Here is a 22,411-nt window from a genome sequence, read left to right on the forward strand (position 1 = left end):
TATTTAACTAAGGGTAGGGAAGTGTCATGGTCAGGTTCATGTGTCAACTTGGCCAAGTGGTGGTACCTGTTTGTCTGGTTGGACAAGTGCTGGCCTGTCTGTTGCTATGAGGCCGTTTCATAGAATCAAATCATGATCACATCGGCTGCATCCTCAGCTGATTCCATTTGTAGTCAGCCAAGGGGAGTGTCTTCTGCAATAAATGATGCTTAATCTAATCACTGGAAGCCTTTTGAAGAGGATTCAGAAGAGACAGACTCTTCCTGCTTTAGCTGGCGAACCTCTCCTACGGAGTTCGTCCAGACCCTCCATCAGAATTGTCAGCTTCACAGCCTGCCCTACAGATTTTGGACTCTGCATTCCCACGGGTATGTGAGACACTTTTATAAATTTTATACTTATGAATATTTCCTGTTGATTCTGTTTCTCTAGAGAACCCAAACTAATATAGGAAGAGACTCAGTTCTTTTAAAAGTAAAAAGATTTGTTTTCTAAAACAATTAAGGATGATAAAATCAATAGAAACATCAACAAGAATATTATTCTGAGATAACATAGAATTTTTGTCTTCTAGGCAGAATACCAGATGGAAAAACCTTTTATTTCTCATCAGCAGGAGGCTAGTAATCCAAAGAAACCTAGTAATTTTAGCAGAGAGAAAACCAAATTCTAGTTTTTGCATGAAGTGACTGTTTGATATGATCGCTCTTAATATTATATATATATAAGCCTGTCAAAACTTAGCATTGCCTGTGACAAATACAATGCACTTCTACAACCTTCTACATCCATTTAGGTGTTGTCCTACATACGCTTGTTTCTCATTTTGGCAAAACCAGTCATTTTATTTTAAGACTAATCTACCCCTTTTCCTTAAAAAAAATATACCTTGCATAATTCATATACCTCATATCGGCATACCTTAGGTTACCAAAAAGAGCTTTGAAGTGTCTTCAAACATCCTACATAATGCAATTATTCTTAACGTTTGTTGAAGTAGTAACTTTATTTTGTTAAACACAAATTTACATTTTACATCATTTTTTCCCTTTAAATTCCAGGTTTAATAACGTCTTGTTTGAGGAAAGAAGGTCCCAAATATCAGGCTGTTCACAAAAATAACACATGGTATTAACTTTAGAAAACAAATCTGAAGACTGTTTCATTAATTATTCTTCTAGAGGATGCATTTGGTATGCCATCTGCTATTCCACAAAAATTCACTGTTACATTTGTGTTTTACAGCCCCACACCGTACTCTTATGTGGGATATAACACACATATCTCTAATGCAAAACTGTTCACAGGTGCTACTCAAATACTTGAGATTGCCTTTGCAGCTAGGGAAGCAACTACTGAACTCACATTGAATGGTGAGAACTGTATTCCCTAAATTAAAAGAGATTATTTTGGAGACAGCTGATAGAAAACATACATCCTTTTTATTGTTGTTATAAACAGGTATCAAAATTAAAAGCAAAATTTACAGGGTAAGACTTCATAACTAGTAGGAGTGTCAAAGGAAGTGAAAAATGGAACTAAGAGCAGAGCAATATGAGTTAATAAGCATGGGATGGCTGAGAATGGGGAGAACAGTGAGCATGTGCTGTAGATACTAGGGGAGAGGACTGGGTGAAAAAAATGATCTTAGACCAGTGGCTAAGAGTGTCAAGAGGCTATTCTGGAGGCTACGCTTGTGCAACCTTCAGCTAGATAATGCTAATTTTCACACACTGCCAACCCCCAACCAACATCATTGTTGTTAATCTTAAACGCCAGGACTCTATTGGAGATCCTACAAAAGTTGTACGTATTAAGTTTACTTCTTGGAAACCTAAACCTTCAGATGGCTCCTAGGCCAGGTAAGTCCTGAAATCTAGAGGAGACGGTTTCTCTAAGAACATCAACTAGTTCTGAGCCCTTATCCCATATTGCCAACATCCCCTTTTTAACAAGAAAAAAGTTACAACGGGTATAACCCAAATATCCCTAAAGATTGGGCAAAGGCTCATAGGAGAAAAAAAAGTTATAACAATGAAGTTGGGATTTCACAAATGAGTCTGACTACCAAATCATTATATTGATATATATATATTTTCTCCAGGGTTTTGGAGAAGCTAGAAAGAAAAGCCTGAAATGGTGGAACTGTAACCCAAACCAAACTGTGAAATCTGTTACATAACTACTTGCTAAAATGTACTTTGAACAGTATTGCTTTTTGTATATACTTCAAAATAAAAAAGTGTTAAAAAAAAAACTCCAGCTGTGCATTTGGCATATAGTAAGTACTTAATAAATTGTAGCTATTATTACAAAAAATTATCTTAAACAAGTGCCTAGAAAAAGAAATAATGGGATAACATTTCTAAACCCTAATATGTGCTTTAGAGTCTTCCTCGCCACTGATGCTGTCTCTGTCATCTTCTCCTTCTTCTGCCTCTTTTTCAGCATCCTTAACTCCAGCTATGGAAAACACATGCAAATAGGAAGGAGTTAGAGGCACTCCATGTGTCCCCGATCCCCACTCCACCACCCCTTTCCTTTCCCATGGTGTTCACCTGGTCATGCCCCCATCTTCACGATCACTGTCCGGTAGGCTCAGCTCCTCAGCAGAGTCATCCTCACCCCCTTCAGACTCGATCTCCATAGGCATCTCACCACCCTTCATGGAACTGCTGCTCTGCTCCTCGTCTGAGGTAGCATTCTTCCCCTCTCCTTGTTTGCTCTGTTCCTTTTCAGTTTTGTTGAGCCTGTCCAGTAGAGAATCTAATTCTTGTTTTAACTGGGCCAGCTCCTTCCTAATGATCTGAACGTCAGCTCCTTTGACCTTTCCAGACTTCGAAGACCCTTGCTGCTCACTCTTGGAATTGAAGCCACTTCTGCTTTTTGGTGATGTGTTTTCTGATACATGCTGGTGTGTTGTGGGCACTAGAGCCCGAGCCAGAGGAGGAGGAGGAGGAGGAGGAGGAGGAGAAGGAGGAGGAGGAGGAGGAGGAGGAGGAGGAGGAGGAAGAGGAGGAGGAGGAGGAGGAGGAGAAGGAGGAGGAGGAGGAGAAGGAGGAGGAGGAGGAGAAGGAGGAGGAGGAGGAGAAGGAGGAGGAGGAAGCAGAGGAGGAAGAGGAGGAGGAGGAACACCGGCCGGGTAGCTGTGCGTCTTGTAATAATCCCGCGGAAAGCGAAAGTCCAAGTCAAAAGAAGACCCGAGTGGCTGGAGCGGAGAAGGGTGTTTCAGCTCTGACGTGTACGTCTTTGCTGCCGATAGCTTCCACTCTGCTTTTCTTCGCTTCGCCTTCGGCTCTCCAGCCAGATTAACATCTAGAACCCGGCCAGCAAACATGCTGCCATTCTCTCCTTCTACAGCAGCCTGGGCACTTCTCCTGTTACTATACTGAACGAAGGCAAAGCCCTTGTGAATAGAGCAACCCACAACCTCGCCATACTTGGAGAAGAGCGCCTCCACGTCAGCCTTCTTCACCACCAGGTTATTGAGATTCCCAATGAACACGCGGGAGCCCACGGAGCGCAGATCCGTCCTGTTGGTGATGTTGCTGGCCATGGTGTTTGATGAGGAGCTTCGTCACACAGCCAAAAGTGTCGCTACAGATAAAAAAAAAAGCTCACTGTAAACATAACAATAAAAAAATAAAAATAGCCCACATTAGAAAAACGGAGGTGTAAAAATGTCAAATCAGTCAAGTTCATTCCTTTCTCTTTCCAGAAGCAGTTTGCACAAAAACCGCGAGGGCAAATTCTCTTTAGTAGACTAGCAAAGCTCTTTCCACATCATTGTTCAATCTTAAAAAACCATGAAGGGGCGGGTCACATGGCTCACAGAATTCTCGCCTGCTACGCCAGAGACCCAGGTTCGATTCCCGGTGCCTGCCCATGCAAAAAAAAAAAAAAACAACCAACCAACCAAACCCTCCCCGCAAAAAACAAAACAAAACAAAACAAAAAAACAAAAGAAACAAAACAGAAAAAGAACGAGGAAGCAGAGTGGTCAGTTTCTGAGAGGCTAAAGAGGTTCCTTCCTCTAACCCAGCCGCTGCAGAAAAAAACAGAAATAGAAATTTTAAAATTTACATCTTAAATCCGGGTCCCCTTTCTGGAAACAATTTTTTAAAAACCCCTATAAATTTGCCGTAGCGCACAACAGGTCGCTTTATGTTTAAAATGTCTTTCTAAGGTTGATTTTGGAGTGGGAATGTGCGCGTCCCGAAGGGTGGGGAAGGGAGATTAAAACTCAAAACCGAGCTCCAGCGAGTAGGGACAGGGTTTGCCTTGCTGCCCTCAAGCAAAGTTCCACTAACTTATAAACTTCAAGTGATTTGCAACCAGGCGGGGCAAGGGAGAAGGGATTCGAAGCTGAATCTCCCACTCGCCAGGTCCGCGGGAAGAAGCCGGCTGCTGCTCCAGGTCACCACGCGGCCGCAACCGCTCAGGCTTCATCTGTTCCCCCCAATCCATTTCACATCATTTTAAAGATCAGGTAAATATAATGGCGGCTTATTTTATTAGTAAACCTACATAAATTTAGGGAGAACATACCTGAGAAAACTTGTAGGTTTTTATTGTACTTAACTTTCATAGCTCAAAGAGTCAGCTGTTTTAGGGGATTGTTTTTCTCAGTTTACCGTTTTCTTAACATTTTAGTGAGATATATTATGAATAATTTCCAAAACAACTTTCTGGACACAAGTAGAGGTCTGGCTTTTATTAGGGCAAAGCTATGATCTAACTGAAGGTTTATAAAAGCAGCCAACAATTTTTTTACTTTTCCTCCATCACAGGCTAATAAAAAACCTCATTGTTTTTCTAACATTTCAAAATTACAAACAGCCAATCTCTCAAGCATAGTAACTAACAGGCAATGGGAAGTATATTATAATTGTTTAATTTGTCTTAAGGATAATCCAGGAAAACTCTTTTATGACTCTCAAGGACATTTTTTCTTTACTTACTGGACCTTTTGAAATTTGGCAATGTATTCAATTACCCCCATTTCAAGGTTATAAATAAGCTTTAATAATGATTTTACTGCTGCTACTATCGCTAAAGTATTATTAGAGGAAAAATAATTCCAGATTGGGGAAGTCCCTTGGAGCACCACAGTAAGTGAGGAACCCATTTTACAGAACAGATTATGCCCTATATGGCTCAGTTTGCAGTATTTTCATTGTGCTTATCACCTTCAATCCTCAGGATTACTAGAAAGCGCTCCAAACCAAAACGTTCCTGCACCCAGCCTTTCCCCACAGCTGCCCTATCTGGCTAGGTTTGTACACCCACCTTTTGAATTGTTCCTGTACCTGGGAAGAAGGGTTACTGAGGGCAGGGGGAGTTTAATAAAAATAAGGTGGCCCTAGTATCTATTAGAGCCCATATGCCCCCGTTTCTAATTGTTTGCAATTATCAGATCTATTTCACCTAAAGATGTGTCCTGGAGAACCGGAAAAGCCTCTGCCATGTCCCAGGGCAACCTTAGTAGTTTCCTTGAAAAGCATTTCGCTTTCTCAGAGGGCAAAGAGCCTTTGGCGGGGGTGGGGTGGGGGTGGGGAGCTGCTGTTTCAGGAAGCTCAGGGCAGTCTCCCCGCCAATGGCCAGCTGTCCACAGCTACCACAAACACCAGCACCCTGAACCCTGCCCCCAGGAAGACAGAATAAATGGGGCCAGGAGCTCCAGATAATCCCTGAAAAATGAAAATGCACCTAAATTTTTAAAACATTTGGATTTAATCCCATTAAAATTATTTTTACATTGGATGTATTAGAAGTTCAGTTTCTTTAGTGTCTAGAACTCCAGTATTAATTCCTATAGATTATCTATCACAGATAGATATTTTGATAAATACTTACTTATCTTTAAGAAATTTGAACAGAGCTCATTTAAGATGTTTTTATTTGCAATTTGGTAATACCATCCAGAAGTATAAACAAATATACAGTAAACAAACAGACACAAAACTTACAGCTTCAATTAAAAATCTTTTGCCATGATCAGACACAAAACCACAGAAACCCAGAAATACAAAAATCCACCACCTTGAATCATAATTTTGCACCTTTTCTGTAAATTTTTATTCTGATACAAAGGCATAAAAGACTGAACATATGGGATTGCTTCATTTCTCTTCTCTTTTATAACGTAAGCCCAACTGTAATATGGTATATGTTTAAGAGGCTCTTCTCTGGCCACTGTTCCCAAGATTCTTACAGCGGTCATGCCATGTTACAAAAGAATACCGTCCCTTTCCTTTTTCATTGATTTATAGCTAAACATAGACCAATTACCTAAAACACATTTTATGCTGTTAATATTTTTCCACGGTTATAACTTTTTTTCTGGCACTGAATACCAGATGTTTATAAAATTAAACAGCAACCCAGAAGACCATAGCGGGAAACTGGAAAGGTGTAGTGTGGCACTGCCCTGATTCTTAGTTATGGAATATGCACACTCTGGACAGGGGGAGCTGGAATGCGTAAGAGCAGATCATACTACCCGTAAACCAATAACAAAGTGGGACTCGAACCCACAAACAGAGACCAAACTACGACTTGACCCACATCCAAAATGTGAGTACTTCAGTGATGACTGACTCTCATATGCCTGGGACCTGATCCTCAATACAACCTGGTAGGTAAAGTGGAACTGGAACTCCCAGTCCTACGACTGAGGTGGGACTCGAACCCACAGTCCTAACCCAGTAACCAAAAACAAAACAAAAAACCCCAAACGAGTTCGCGTAAAAATAGACACTTTAATGGGGGTGCAAGGGTAGTTCAATGGTAGAATTCTCGCCTGCCATGTGGGAGACGTGGGTTCAATTCCCAGTCCCTGTACTTCCCCCAAACAAACTAACAAATTCAACAAATGGTCCTGCAATAACAGGATACTCACGTCGAAAAATAAAGAAATATGATCCCGTCATACAGCATACAAAAAAAAAAAAAGTAGGCATTTTAGGAAGTTACTCACCCAGAAGACGTCTTTACCCAGAACTGTTTTTTTTTCTCAAAATTAAACTGGACTGAAGGAGGGACGACAATTGGCAGGAATGGGAGAAAGTTGCAATCGTAGAGTCCCTACACGAAGTGGCCTAGGCCACCGCTCAGAGTCTGTGACTGGCTGTGGAGCCTCAGGGCGGGCTCCCTAGGACTGTCCCTTCAAAGTTGCCTAGCTGTCCCTTATGCACAGAAGTCAGTGTCCTGACAACAAAATTTTGAGAAGAGAGATTATCACTTAGTCAACTAGCAACGAAACAGGAGAAAAATCCTCACCTCACTCTCCCCGAACAAAATGGCGTCTGGGCTTTTAAGCTCTCTGGAGAAGGTGGGCTTAGGGGAGTGTCTAAAGATGGGATGAGATGATGTGGACCAATCCGCTTGGCGGAAGGCGGGTTTAAGGGGCGGGGCTTAGTGGAGCATGCTCTGTGGCAACCAATTAATATCTTAAAATGGAGGCTTAGCGTGCGCCACGTGGCTAGAACTGGTCAAAACCAGCTTTAGCAGGTGCTGCAAAGGTAGAACAGTCAGTAACTTCTTGCAGTGAAGTAAACTTCCTCTGAATAAACATGAGGAGGTGAGAACTCAAAGAAATGGAAACTTTTCCAAACTGCTAAGAGAGGGTCAACTTCAGTGAAAAAGGGGTTAGTAAATGGCGGTTTCGGAGTCTCAGCAGCACATTTGAAGAGCTGTTTGGGCGCTTTTCTCTGTGACTCAGGAATTACATTGGGACTAGCTGCCACTGAACTCGGATCCTTAAATGTAAGAAGGATACTTGAATCCCAGGGTAGCAGGAGCTGAGTGGTGGCATTTAATCACAAACCCCATTATTTAATAATGATTTATTATATAAACATATCTATTCCACATTTTGAAATAAATAAGGCAAATAATCACTCTTTTAACATCAATCATAGAAATATTTTTAAAAACTTTAATTTCTCTCTCTGCCTTTTTTCCATTGTCAATTGCATGTACGTGAATTTGCATGTTGAGTTTGTGTAAAATGAGGTCCTACTGTATACCCTTTACCCAGATTTACCAACTTTAAAATTTTGCCACATTCATTACATCATTCTATCCATCGTATGAATATTTGTGAGTAGGCTGCATATATCATGCTCTTTACAACTTAAGAGTTCCATGTATCTTTCCTAAGAACAATCGGCCTGTGGTTTGAGTCCAGTGGATGTGAAAGTTTGGCTTTTCCACAAGATCTACGGCAGCATCTAAGACTACACGGAAATCCTTTGCCTACAGCTGACAACTGAACCCTCTGTGCAGGGGAGGAGGGTGACCCCAGGCAAAGAGAGAAAAGGACCCAAAGGCAGAGGAATGTGGGTTGGACACTTGGGAGACAGAATCAGGCCCAGCCTCCTGTCTCAAGGCAGGTGGCTGCCCCGCCTTCCAAGCCACAGTCCTGATGCTCCCTAGAGAAGCCCACAGCGGAGACCACTCTGTCCCAATCTTAGGAATCACTTCCAACAACCAATTCGCTGTCTCCCGCGCTTTTGGTAGGAGGAGTCACGATTTCCCGCCCACCAGCCCGCGGTATCACAGTGGCCTCAATTTCAAGCTCACTGCACTCCTACTGGGTAGATTATGTCAGGAGGCGGGCACAAGTGCAAAGCGGCACTTATGGGGCTGGAATGTGAGGGCCTCTGACTAGTGATTGGTGCGCACAGAGAAGGAGGTGTGGCTCCTGAGTGGCTGCTGTGATTGGAGAGCAAAACGGAAGCAGAGGCTTGAAGAGAGAAAGACCTAATGTTGGGTGTTGGGCGGTGCTTTGGGCAGTTTACTCCTGTACTATGTTTCGACTCATTGCCAGGGCTCTGGACTTCTGGAGGAGGGTGGACAGCACGGAGGAGGACTGCAAGCAGCAAGAGAGGCTCTTGGAAGGTACCCACCGATAGGGGCGCCGCTTTCCGCCCCCCCCATCCGAGGCCTCTGGGGTCAGGAGGGGCACTGTATGACCACGGTGTGCTGTATTGTGATATGGGGTGGGGGCATCCCTACGTCCCTGAGTCCTCAAGAGCTGGTCTTGCATAGCCATGCCCTGAATTCTCAGCTCCAAAATGATGGTGTTGGCAGAGAAGTCACCTGGGGGGGGGGGGGGGGGTTGCTGTGCCCCAGCTCTGCATTTCCTCAGATACCTTTAGAGCTTGTCCACGTGCCCAGCAGTCGGTTGTGCAACAGATTCCTTTTTTTATTTCCAGTAGTGGTGAATCATCCTGATTTGAGGGTGAATTTGATTTTATTCTGAAATGGGCAGGTCTTTTGAAGGGAACTGGTCCCATTATCACAGGTTTTCAGTCCCCTATAAGAAGGCTGGGGTTGTGTATTTACCTGTCACTTTTGTGTCTTGAACCCAGCCCAGAGTCTGGCACAGAGCGGATGTTCAGTGGCTGTTTGTGAAGGCATGCATATAGTTTGTGGAAGTCTTTCAAAACGTAACAGGGTTTTGTTGCGCAGATCATATGACTGCTCTGAATAACATGAATGTTTTACATTTGTTGGGTGCTTGGATGTGCCAAACACTGAGCTTAGGGCCTTATGAGCTTTTGTGTCATATAATCCTCACAATAGAGCCCACGAGATATGTGGTAGTATTGTGAAGTTCATTTTACATCTGAACCCCCAGGGAGACACAGACAGGTGAGCTAGAGTCGTGCGTGGCTGGTAGTACCCTCATACTAGTATGTGGCTGAGCAGAATTCATGTCCAGACCGTCAGGTCCAAAAACCACGTTCTTAACCTCTGTACTCCCCCAACCTCTGGATGCCAGCCCTCCCAGGAGAGTCACAGCTCCTTAGGGTGGTACTTTGGAAGAGGCCGCTCCTCTCTAGTCAACATCACTCTCTCTGCAGGGAAGTTTGCCTTCCGGCTCCTTGAATCTCCCTGCAGCTTCTCCATCAGCTCCCAGAACCCCTTCAGGAGTGGCTGAACCTTAGCACATCTTTGACTTCAACACTATTCGTTAAGTTTGAGCTGAAATATCTCAGTGTTGAGTCCACTAATGAGTGTTACTTTTACCAATGGGGCCACACCTTTGACAGGTTCTTACGTGCTTGAGTGGCAATTGTCTTCATTGTCACTTCCACTTTCTTCTGTACAATTTAAATGAACAAATTTGACCCATTGTTTCATTTTGTTAGGATTTTCTTGGTTTATGATTCTGTAATCGGATATAATCAAGATTTCTACCAGCCATCCAGTCCATCCAAAACTTCCTGTTTTGGGGGTGGTGGCTGTGATGTTGAGGTTCAGAGTGTGGGTTCTACAGGCAGACCACCAGCTTTCCAATTCCAATCTATTGCTTGCCAACAGGTGTTAGTTCAGAAAACAAAGAAAACCCACACACTTCCTCCAGGTCATTCAGATGCACCTTTGCACTAGATTTAAGGCTCCAGATCTTTTAGGTTTTGGTGGTGAGATATTTATGAATTCCCAAATGCTGCTGCTGAGGCCGTTGATGATCATGATGACAATTATGGATGGTTAAATCCTCTCTAGATACAGATATGATAACAACAACTAACATTTTTGCTTGTGTTGTTTTTATATTTTTATTGAGAAACCTTCACGTATATACAATCCATACATGGTTGTGCTAGTTTGAAAGGATGTATGGACCCTAGAAAAGGCATGTTTTAATCTAAATCCAATTTCATAAAGGGAGAATAATTCTTGTTCAATAGTATATGTTTGAAACTGTAATTAGATCATCTCCCTGGAGATGTGATTTAATCAAGAGTGGTTGTTAAGCTGGATTAGGTGATGACATGGCTACACCCATTTGGGTGGGTCTTGATTAGTTTCTGAAGACCTATAAAAGAGGAAATGTTTTGGAGAATGAGAGATTTGATGAGAGCAGAGAATGCTGCTGCACCACGAAGCAGAGAGTCCACTTTACCACTGAGCCACTGTAGTCCCACCCTAAATACTTTTTTAATCACTGCCCAAATTACTCTGGCATATATTGTGGCACCACACTAACCTGGACAAACCAACAAAATCTCACACCCTAGACAAGATTCCCTGTACTTATGGTATTCCACTGAACTGAACGTACAAGTTAAGTTAGATAGTATGCTATCCAAAATATAAATTTTGCACCAAATAAACATCTTTCCCTTTGTTCTCAGGTAGAAGATGAAGCTTAAAAATATGGACCATGTAATCCTTTACAGTACTCTGGTTTGCCTTAGTCCTATCCACATCAGCTTCACATATCTGTACTCGAAGTCTGATCCCTTTTTTTTGAATTTTTTAAACAGTTTCTGTATGGGGTAACGCTGATTTTCATAGCTTCAGAACTCTAACACTGAGTCCCCTGTCACATAAATACCTGAAGTTTCTGGGACTGACCAGCTTATATACAAATGGCTCAGTATCTCAGAATTTAGAAATTACAGTTACAACTCCTGGGTATATATGAGTGCTGTAAGAGCTTATCATCAAGGACCCTTTACAATAGGCCCCAAGCTGATAACCCACGCTCTCGACTTCAGTTCACTGAGTTTGTATATTATAGATAGTCCATATGAGTGAGCATGATAATATTTGTTTTTTTGTTTCTGACATTTCATTCAACAGACTGTCCTTAAATTTCATTCACCTAGTTGAATGCCTCACAACTTCATTCCTTCTTGCAGACGCTCAGCAGTCCATTGTATGTATACAACACAGTTCCCTTTTCCATTCCTCAGCTGTACTCTTAGGCCACCTCCATCCATAGTGAACAACTAACATTTAATCTCGAACCTGTGTGAGGCACTAGCAGTTCTATGCCGTCACGTGAATGTGTCAGATAATTCTTAGAACAACCCTATTAGCTTTTGTTCTGGTTCTACAGATGAAAAAATGTCAGAGAGGTTAAGAAATGTGGGGAGGGTATACGTTTGGTAATTGGAAGAGCTGTGATTCAGAACCAGGCAGCCTGGCTCTAGGCTCAGTGCTCTTAACCATGGCGCTCCACTGCCTGTGGCCACTGGCTACCCAGAGAACCATGGAGCCAGGACTGGAATCCGGGTCTTCTGCCTCCAGAATCCTGCATGCTTAACCACTATGTTCTACTGGCACTGACGTCTGTGTATCAAATCAATCCCATTATCTTTCTAGATTTGGATCATTGTCTACAATGTCTTCCTCTGGTAGGGCTCATTTGTAGTGTGTGTTTGCTTTAGAGATTGATTAACATGACCTTTTGTTTATCCATCTCATAGGTGACACCAAGTTGAAAACTGTGCACGGGATTGTGACAAGGTTCTGTAGTGAATATGACTTGATTAATGAATCGATCTACTTTAGTAGTGATGCTGTGACTGGTAATGTGCTTCTGAAAGTTGGACAAAAAGTGATTGCTCTTGTGGAAGGAGATAAAGCATCTCATGGATTGAAAGCAAAGTAAGATTTGCATGAATTTTGGGACAGTGTATTTCTTTTTCTGCATGTTTTCAACCTTAATTCTACTTATTCAACCTAAGTTGACCTGGTATAGTTGGTGTTAATTGTGTAGTTTGAATTCCCACTTACATGATTGTGTGGTCCTTTAGGAGTTACCTTTGTAGTGGTTTCTGTTTATAAAAATATAAATTGTATATTCTTCTAGCTTTTAAAAATATGATTGCCAAGGATAGTTCTTGACTCTATACCATTCTACAAATTCCTTTTGTCAGGTAAGGAGCCATTTTCTGTACTATGCATTCATAAAAGTAGAATTGCTAGGTCGAAGGTGGTATATTCTTTATACAGCTTTATAAATTCTATAAAATTTAACTCTTCTAAGAGATCAGTGAACTCTTAAAGAAAATGAATTTAAACATAAATTCACAGTCATGCAACCATAACCTCAGTCCAGGTGTTTACTATTTTAATGGATATTTAATCGAATTATCCTTCAGCTCTATTGTACTAAATTTATACTTCAGCAGCAGCTGTGACACTGTGTATTAGTATTGGCAAGGACGGAAATATTATCAATCTTTGATATCTTTGGTCATTTGAAATGTGAAAAACAGCCTCAAGAATTCATTTTGCATTTCTTTAAGTATTAGTAGATGTCATGGTCAGGTTCATGTGTCAACTTGGCCAAGTGGTGGTACCTACCTGTTTGTCATTTGGGAAAGTGCTGGCCTGTCTGTTGCAATGAGGACATTTCATAGAATTAAATCATGATCATGTCAGCTGCATCCACAGCTGATTCCATTTGTAATCAGCCAAAAGAAATGTCTTCTGCAATGAGTGATGCTTAATCTAATAACCGGAAGCCTTTTAAGGATGATTCAGAAGAGACAGGCTCTCTTCCTCCTTCAGCCGGCCAGCCTGTCCTGTGGAGTTCATCTGGACCCTCCATAAGAATCGTCAGCTTCACAGCCTGCCCTGCGGATTTTGGACACTGCATTCCCATGGTTACGTGAGACACTTTTATAAATTTTATATTTGCGAGTGTTTCCTGTTGATTGTTTCTCTAGAGAACCTTACCTAATACAGTAGAGTAAAGCAACTTTTCTTTCCTTAGAGCTGTTTATACATTAGGATCAATAGAATTGTCTGTATGTTAGAGAAATCTGAACTTTGTGAGGAAAATTATCATATGAAGGTTTTGCCACTATTTCCTATATAATGTTGAGGAAAATTATCATATGAAGGTTTTGCCACTATTTCCTATATAATGTAAATAAATCCATCTTGTCAATGTATCTTTTGCTTTTGGTAAAACTCCTCACAGAGGCTTATTTCAATGTTTACTACCCATAAGTTTTCACATAGGCTCTCCTCTGAAAGTTTATTTCTTTGTGTTTAAACATTATCTTGCCTAGAATTGATTTAAGCATAGACTGAGGGAAGGATCCAGATCTTGTTTTGTTAATGGCTATTAACTTGTCCCCTGTTCTAGTTTGCTAGCTGCTGGAATGTAATATACCAGAAACGGAATGGCTTTTAAATAGGGGAATTTAATCAGATGCTAGTTTACCATTCTAAGGCTGAGAAAATGCCCTAATTAAAACAAGTCTATAGGAGAGTCCAATCTAAGGCATCCAGGGAAAGACAGCTTGGTTCAAGAAGGCCAGTGAAGTTCAGGGTTTCTTTCTCAAGTGAAAGGGCACATGGCGAACACAGTCAGAGTTTCTCCCTCATCTGGAAAGGCACATGGTGAACACGGTCAGGGTTCCTCTTTCATCTGGAAGGGCACATGGCGAGCACGGGGTCATCTGCTAGCTTCTTCTCCTGGCTTCCTGTTTCATGAAGTTCCCCGGGAGGCATTTTCATTCTTCATCTCCAAAGGCCGCTGGCTGGTGGACTCTGCTTCTTGTGACTATGTTGTTTTGCTCTGCTTTCTCTGAATCTCCTCATTCTCCAAAATGTTTCCTTTTTTATAGGACTCCAGAAATTTATCAAGACCCACCCAAATGGGCGGAGAGATGTCATCACCTAATCCAGCTTAACAACCACTCTTGATTAAATCACATCTCCAGGGAGATGATCTGATTACAGTTTCAAACATACAGTATTGAATAGGGATTATTCTGCCTTTATGAAATGGGATTTAGATTAAAATATGGCTTTTCTAGGGGACATACATCCTTTCAAGCCAGCATATCCCCATACCTTTAATTGAATTAGTAAATATTTAAAGAGCTAATTTCCCTACTGAGTTGAAATGCCTCTTCTGTCATACACTACATTCCCATCGGCATTTGAAACCGTTGGGACGTCCTATTGTGTTCATTTGATTGTTTTGGCTTAACCTGGTGGTGTGATCAAATGATTTGAATTGCCAAATGTTGTGGGGCGCACTGAAAGAGAGACCGCACAATTCAAAACTGCAAACCAATTTGAAGTCTTTATTAGCCGGCCAGCGACTGCCTCAGAAACTTCTAAGAAGGAAGATTCAGAGAGCAGCCCCCAGAGGTTCTCAAGGTGTGCTTATAAAAGCTAAAATCATGTTGTGGTTTTGCAGCTGCTAACAAGCAAGCGGATCATAGAAGCAGAAAAATGCCGTTAGCTGTTGCCAAAACACATCCCGTTTTCTCAGTTTCCTAACATTGATTATTGTTTAACTCTTGGGGACATTCCGCCCCAATGTTGTGGGGACTTTCCCTGCTTGGGCTTGACTGATTGCTCCTGGCCCTCCACATTCCCCACCGCTTTTATGAGAGAATCAAATCATTGTTTCTTTACTTTGAGTATAAATTTGCTGATATTGGGTTCCAAGGACTAATAATTTAACATTTTTTATTTTTCTTTGCACGTATGAGGTTAGACAGTTGATTATATAGGGCCCAAACATTAACCTTAATAATATGAGAATTAGGGGCCCTGCTATGGTGGACAAGAGCGTGGTCAGCCATGGGGACCAGGAAAATACGTTTTTATATCACTGGCAGGGGTCCCGTCCACTGGGCCTTCAAGGTGGCTGGCTGAAGCTTCTTTATCCAGACTAGGTCTCTGGGCTGCACCTGAAATAGATCTTTTTTAGCGTCAGGATTTGTTGGTCCCAGATGAACTGCGTCCACCAGTTCCCGAGTTTTGCTGGGTGGCAGATCGCAGGGCCTGCAATGATTTTAGAAGAGAATGGTTATTCAGTTTAGCTATTTTTTCTTCTCCCAATTTAGGGGTTAGTGGGGGTGGTTGCCCGAACATGATTTCATATGGGGTAATTCCCTTTACACAGGGAGTACATCTAGTTTTTAGGAGGGCAACTGGAAGGAGACTCACTCAGTTTTCACCAGTCTCGAGCTTTAGTTTATTTAAAGTTTCCTTTATTGTTTTATTCATTCTTTTAATTTGCCCTGAATTCTGTGGCTTATAATGCAGTGTAATTTTTATTTGATATTTAACATTTTTGTTTATAATTGTGTAATTCAGGCGATGAATGCCTGCCCATTGTCGGACCCCAATGCAGTTGGGAGGCCAAATCGGGGGACAATTTCATAAACTAGTTTAATTATTATTATTTGTACTGTCTCGGTTCTGGTAGGAAATGCCTCAGTCCATCCGGAGAAGGTGTCAATGAAGACTAATAGGTATTTGTATCCATATGGACCAGGTAATATTTCCGTGAAGTCTGTTTCCCACTGTTCCCTTTGGGCTTGTCCCCTCAACCTAGTTCCTTGGGGTGTTTCTTTCCCTCAGCCGGAATTTACCTGGGCACAAATGTGGCATCTGGACGATACCTGCTGGGCTTGTTGTTGCAATCGGGAAATGTAGTAATTTCTCTGTAAATTAGTTTCGTACTGCTCAGGTGTGCACTTTGGTGTACCTGGGTAACCAAATTTTTCCCCAGGTGCTCTGGCACTAGGATTCTCGTGTCCGGGAGAATTTTCCAACCATCCAGATCTGTTTTAGTGCCCAGAGTTTCGCCCTGTCTAATTTTTCCCCGGTATGTTTTGGAGGGCTCGGCAGCACTTGCCCCGGTAAAACAGGAAGTATCTGCAGCATCCCCACTGGTTTTTGGGTAGCCTCTTTTGCTGTTTTATCAGCCAGGGCATTTCCTCTGGTGATTTGAGTTTCGGCAGTCTGATGTCCTTTGCAATGTATAACGGCTGCCCTTTTTGGCAACCAGATAGCCTCTAGCAAGGCGAGTATTTTTGGTATATTTTTTATTTCCTTTCCTCCCGATGTTAAAAGTCCCCACTCTTGATATAGTGCCCCAAGGACGTTCGCAGTTGCAAAGGCATATTTGCTGGCCGTACAGATGTTGACAACCTTCCCTTTTTCCCACCTTAGAGCCTGGGTCAGAGCTATTAGTTTGGCCTTTTTGGCTGAGACCCGATAGCCCAACTGGGCTAGTTTCTGTAATAAATTTTTGGTTGCCTTTTTGCAGTTTGACAGGTTATTAGCTGCCAGTAAGTGGTCATCCACATATTGTAGGAGGGTTATCTCTGGATGCTCTTGTCTAAAAAGAACCAGATCCTGGCTTAAGGCCTCATCGAACAGGGTGGGAGAATTTTTGAAACCCTGCAGCAACCGAGTCCAGATTAGTTGTCCAGAGAACCCCCTCCTGGGTCAGTCCATTCAAAAGCAAAGATGGATTGACTTAACGTGGCCAGGGGAAGCGAAACGAAGGCATCCTTTAAGTCCAGAACAGTGTAGACCTGCTGGCTGGAAGGTAACAGGCTCAAGAGCATATATGGATTAGGCACAGTGGGGTGAATGGTTTCAATTCTTTTGTTTACCTGTCAGAGATCTTGTACTGGCTGGAAATCATCAGTCCCGGGTTTTCGGACCGGGAGAAGGGGAGTGCTCCAGGCCGAATGCCAGGGGACTAGAATACCTGCCTCCAGGAGTCTTTTGATATGGACTGCAATACCTCTTTTAGCCTTTAAGCTTATTGGGTATTGTGGGACTTTGATTGGGGTGGTGGTGCTAGTCAGCTGGACAACAATGGGAGGCTGGTGGGAGGCTAATCCTGGTAGGTTAGTTTCTGCCCATATGTCTGATATTTTTTCTTTAAATTCCCGCAAATATGGGCCTGGGGCCAGCAGCGCCACTTCTGCAGTAAGTAAATACTCTTCCGATAAGGGGCAAGTGAGGAGGATTGCTGAGGGGTTTGTATTGAAGGAGAGCTTGGCTGAATCGTTTTTTGTCTTTTTTTTTTTTACATGGGCAGGCACCGGGAATCGAACCCAGGTCCTCTGGCATGGCAGGCAAGCATTCTTGCCTGCTGAGCCACTGTGGTCCACCCGGCCGAATCATTTTTGAAAGAGATGGTGGCTTATAATTTCTGGAGAAGGTCTCTCCCCAAAAGGGGGTATGGACACTCTGGCATTATAAGAAATAAGTGGGTGACAGTTCCTTCCCCAAGGTTAGTGATCCTAGTCTTAGTTTATGGGTAAGACTCTGTCTTTCCAGTTGCTCCCTGTATGGGGATTTTCTCCTTAGATCTGGGCCCTTCTGCCTGCTGGAGGATGGAGAATGTCGCCCCAGTATTCATACGAAATTTTATAGGCTTGCCCCAGATTTCTAAGGTGACCTTGGGCTCCCGGGGGCTCAACGAAATGGAGCCCCGGCCCCATCAATTCACCTCTTCAACTAGAATGGGGACAGGTTTCAGTCCTTTAAGTCCTCTTTTAGGGCAATCATTTTTCCAATGTCCATTTTCTTTGTGCATTGGTTTGCACCTACGCCCAACCTTTTTCCTTGGTTTCCCTTTCTTTTTTCAATGGTTTTCCGTTTACCTTTTTGTTTTTCCTGTTCAGCCATTGAAGATACTAAAATTTTGGCTATGTTTTTGGACTGCGTGGTCCTGAGGTCATCTCTGTTATTAAAAGTCTTTTGGGCAATCTCTATCAGTTCAGACAGCACTTTACCCTTAAATCCTTCTAATTTCTGTAATTTTTTTCTTTTATCTGGGGCCAACTGGGTGACAAATGTTATATTTATGGCTCGCCTATTTTCGGGCACCTCTGGATTTATAGGGGTGTACAAGCGGTATGCCTCAAGGAGACGCTCAAGGAAAGCGGCCAGAGATTCGTCCAGCTTTTGTATGGTTTCGCTTACCCGAGACAAGTCGGTCGACTTCTTGGCCACTGCTCGTATTCCCCGGAGCAGAGTCTGGTGATACCAACCGAGAGCCTCCTTACCTCTATCAGTGTTGGGGTCCCATCCGGGGTGGGTGGAGGGGAACATAGCCTGTAATCGGGTTGATTCAGTAGTAGGTTGTCCATCAGGTCCAAGAATTAACTTCCTCGCCTCTCTCCTGACTATCTCGTTCCTCGGAGGTGAAGAGGGCCTGGAGGAGCTGTTGGCAGTCCTCCCAGGTGGGTTGGTAGGTAAAAAAGACAGTCTCCAACAGGGAGATGAGCCCTTGGGGCTTTTCAGAGAAAGAGGGATTCTGGTTTTTCCAATTATATAGATCACTATAGGGAAAGGGGACATAGACCATGAAAGGTGGGTCGTTGTCCCCCGGGGCAGAGCCAACCTGCCTCAAGGGTAAAACTGGGGGTCGGGAAGAATCCGGTGATTGTGAACCAGGAGAAGGGTGGTAAGCAGAGCCACTTCTGGTATGGGGGGACTGAAGGTCACCTCTCGGCTATTAGAGGGGCTGGTTGCCGCCTCTTGGCCGTTTCTCCCCTCTGGTCTTAGAGGGGGCGGAGGGGCTGTTGGGTGTGGGGGAGGGTCCATCAAGAGCAGATCTTCCGGTGGTCCTGTCAATACTGGAATCCCATTAGTTTTTTCTTTTTGAGAGGTTTTTATTAAGAAGGCCATGTTGGCTCTGGGAGGTCTTTCTTTTTAGCACTCCAGGCAAGACCATAACCACTTGGGTTTTTTTGTTAAGATTTCAATTCAAATTAGTATAAAGGGAATTTGGTCAGGGTGACCTGGATTACCAAAAATTGTCCTTTAGACTTTATAAGCCACACATAGATCTGCAGTTCCCTCAGGAGGCCACCCAGAACCAAAAGTTGGCCACTCCCGTGAGCAGAATTTTTTTTTTTAAATTGAAGGCATTGACAGCGGCTCCATAGTTTCTGGCCTTCTGCTGAAGTTCCTGGAAATTTTTCAAAAAACATTGAAGGGGAGTACAGACAGATAAGCTTGACTGACCCATGGCAATTATGACAAGAACGACACAGAATGCGACGAGACCAACAGATGAGAGAAGGGACAAACTAAACCAAGACACACAAAAGCCTTCTCCTTAATTGATTCCTAACCAGAAGCCCCGGGCAACGTCTTGTTCTGGGACCTGACCTCAGAAGTAATGCTGCGTCCAGCCTTCCAGAGGTGCTCACTGGAGCCAATAACAGACCTGTACTCACCGGTGAGGTTTCCAGAAATAGATGACTCCACCAGATTTTGTATAATTTCAGAGGGTCCTGTAGAACCGGCCCGATTCTTGGTCCTTGCCTGGGGCGGAGGAACGTCTCTCCGAGGCCTTCCCCTAGGCTGGACCTCAGTTCCAGGGGCGATCCCCAGGACCTGTGGTCACCAGACGTCCCGTTAAGTATGATCTTGCTGGGGCTCCAAATGTTGTGGGGCGCACGGGAAGACAGACCACATAATTCAAAACTGCAAACCAATTTGAAGTCTTTATTAGCTGGCTGGCGACTGCCTCAGGAACTTCCAAGAAGGAAGATTCAGAGAGCAGCCCCCAGAGGTTTTCAAGATGTGCTTATAAAGGCTAAAATCATGTTGTGGTTTTGCAGTTGCTAACAAGCAAGCGTATCATAGAAGCAGAAAAGTGCCGTTAGCTGTTGCCAAAACACATCCCATTCTCTCAGTTTCCTAACATTGGTTATTGTTTAACTCTTGGGGACATTCTGCCCCAATGTTGTGGGGACTTTCCCTGCTTGGGTCTGATTGATTGCTCCTGGCCCTCCACACCAAAGCATTGTAACACATTTCAATGTTTTAGTAGCCTAGTTTTCCTCTCAAATATTTGGTTCATTTTTTTTTTGAATTTTCTTGGACATTCCTACCCATTGGCTTTCCGCATGAATTTTAAAATCGTTCTATGTAGCTCACCAACTCCCAATATTAAAAATAAGAATAAAATTTGCTTAGGTTTTTAATTAGAATGAAATGGATTTTATAGATTTAATTCAAGAATAACTGATATATCTGTAATGATCTTTTCACCAACAAAGCAGGTATCTCCTTTTACATGCTTCTGAAGCTGTGGTGTAGTTTTCATTTAATAGATTCTGTATGTTTTTGGCTGGGTTTTTTTTTTTCTCTAGGATTTTAAGTATTTTGTTCCATTATCTATATTTTTCTTTACATTATTTAACTTTTTAAATTAAAATTATAATTAAAACTTCAAGTCATTATTAGTGAATTTCATATTGTATTTTTAAACTAAATTTTGCTTCCCACGTAGGACAGTATTGACTTTTGTTACATAACTTAGTAGATGGTAAATTTTCTGAATTCTTCTGGTTGCTTTTCTTATATGCTTGAGATTCATTTTATTACTATGATTTAGATAGCATTTGAAGTTCTTTAACTGTTATTGGAGCTTTTAGAAAGTTGTTTCTGCCAGGTCTTGGTGTTTGTTTAAAGATTCTGTGCATGGGACAGAGCCCTGAATCGTCTCACTGTAGCATCTTTATTGGGGTGGGTTCTTTTGTCTTATGTTTTTTTCTTTTGAGCTATCAATATGGAGAAAACTATGAATCATTTTCCTAATAATGAGCCACCGTTACTTTATGGCAATGATCTCTATTTGGTTATAATGTTGAATTCTTCTAATGTACTGCTGGAGTTCTTTGCTTTCCTTGTATTTAAGATTTTTGCATCTCCATAAATGAAATCGAGCTATACTTGTTTCTGTTTCTGCTAGATTTATCAGTTTATACAGACATTATTAGAATGGATTTATACAAAGAATTGGGTGCATTCCTTCATTTTTTATGTTTCTGCACAATTTAACATCAAGATTATGTATTCTATGAAAATTATAAAGAAGTCAACTATCAAGCCAATGTAGTTTTTCATTTCCTTCCAAAGCTAGTAGCTTGTTAGGTCTTTCTTGCTGTTTGTTTAACAAAAAACCCGCATATCTGCCCACATCTTCATCTATCACCTCCTCCTCCCATCCTATTAGAATGGAAAAAGTATTCCTGCAACAAAGGTCCAGTCTCCACATCTGTGGTTTGGAGCTCATTCTCTTTGCTTTCTCAGAACCCTTTCTCACACTATTGAGTGTTTCCGCTCTTGTCTTTTTATGTTCTCACACTTTAAGGATCAGTGTCCATTGACATTTAAATGTGCCTGAATCTCAGCTCAGAAAAAAGCAATGTCTGGCCCTCAATATTGCTTTTTCTTTTGATCTCTCCCCTTTCTTTTGCAGTCAGGCATATTGGAATCCTTATCTGTTCCATTACCTTCCCTTCCAGTCATGGGTCATCTCACTGATGCCTGATTTCCCCTCCCACCACGTTCCATGAACCCCAAGCTACCTTTACTCACATATGAAGAAATCACTTCTCAGGGAATGTGGAGGTCCAGTGTCAGGCTTTGCCTCTTTCTCCCTCACTGCAGCTTTATCCCACTATACAGAGGTGCTCTCCAAATGCTGCTCCTCAGTCCACCTGGATGGCTTCTTCTCCATCCAGACTGTGTCAAGTCAAGGCTCTTAGTCTCTGAAGATGTAATTGTTCATCAGATTTAGATTATAGGATGCATGTTTGGTGGATGGAAAGATGGTTCAGGATGCTGGAGGTAGAGGGATAGTGGCAGGAGATGAGGACAGAGAGGAAGAGATCACATATGGCCCTGTAGATTGTAGGTTGGAGTTTGGAGTTTGGATTTTACCTGAAGTTTAGTTGAAGGTCCATTAGAAGATTTTAAATGAAGAAAAGACCAATTTTAAGTACCTGCAAAAATAATCACTGGCTGTTGTGTGGGGAATGGATGGTAGTGAACAAAGAGAGCAAGAAGGTAGAAGAGAAAGTTT

The 22,411-nt window shown here is 42.4% G+C and overlaps 1 protein-coding gene and 1 pseudogene across 2 annotated transcripts; one reads left to right on the plus strand and one right to left on the minus strand.

The window, feature by feature from the left end:
* Nucleotides 1–998: 998 nt before the first annotated feature.
* LOC143671715 (heterogeneous nuclear ribonucleoproteins C1/C2 pseudogene) lies at nt 999–7,307 on the minus strand (annotated as a pseudogene). Its single transcript, XR_013169632.1, has 4 exons — nt 6,980–7,307; nt 3,049–3,597; nt 2,559–2,928; nt 999–2,463 (listed from the first exon to the last, which is right to left on the minus strand). The product of XR_013169632.1 is annotated as a heterogeneous nuclear ribonucleoproteins C1/C2 pseudogene (transcript).
* A 1,458-nt stretch (nt 7,308–8,765) lies between these two features.
* Nucleotides 8,766–13,492, plus strand: LOC143671716 (cancer/testis antigen 55-like). Its single transcript, XM_077146919.1, has 3 exons — nt 8,766–8,904; nt 12,231–12,411; nt 13,321–13,492. Exons 1-3 carry the CDS (start codon nt 8,814–8,816, stop codon nt 13,490–13,492), a joined length of 444 nt encoding a protein of 147 aa, XP_077003034.1. The 5' UTR covers nt 8,766–8,813.
* The last annotated feature ends 8,919 nt before the right edge of the window (nt 13,493–22,411 follow it).

Source organism: Tamandua tetradactyla, chromosome X, assembly GCF_023851605.1.
Source record: "Tamandua tetradactyla isolate mTamTet1 chromosome X, mTamTet1.pri, whole genome shotgun sequence".
Lineage (NCBI taxonomy): Eukaryota > Metazoa > Chordata > Mammalia > Pilosa > Myrmecophagidae > Tamandua > Tamandua tetradactyla.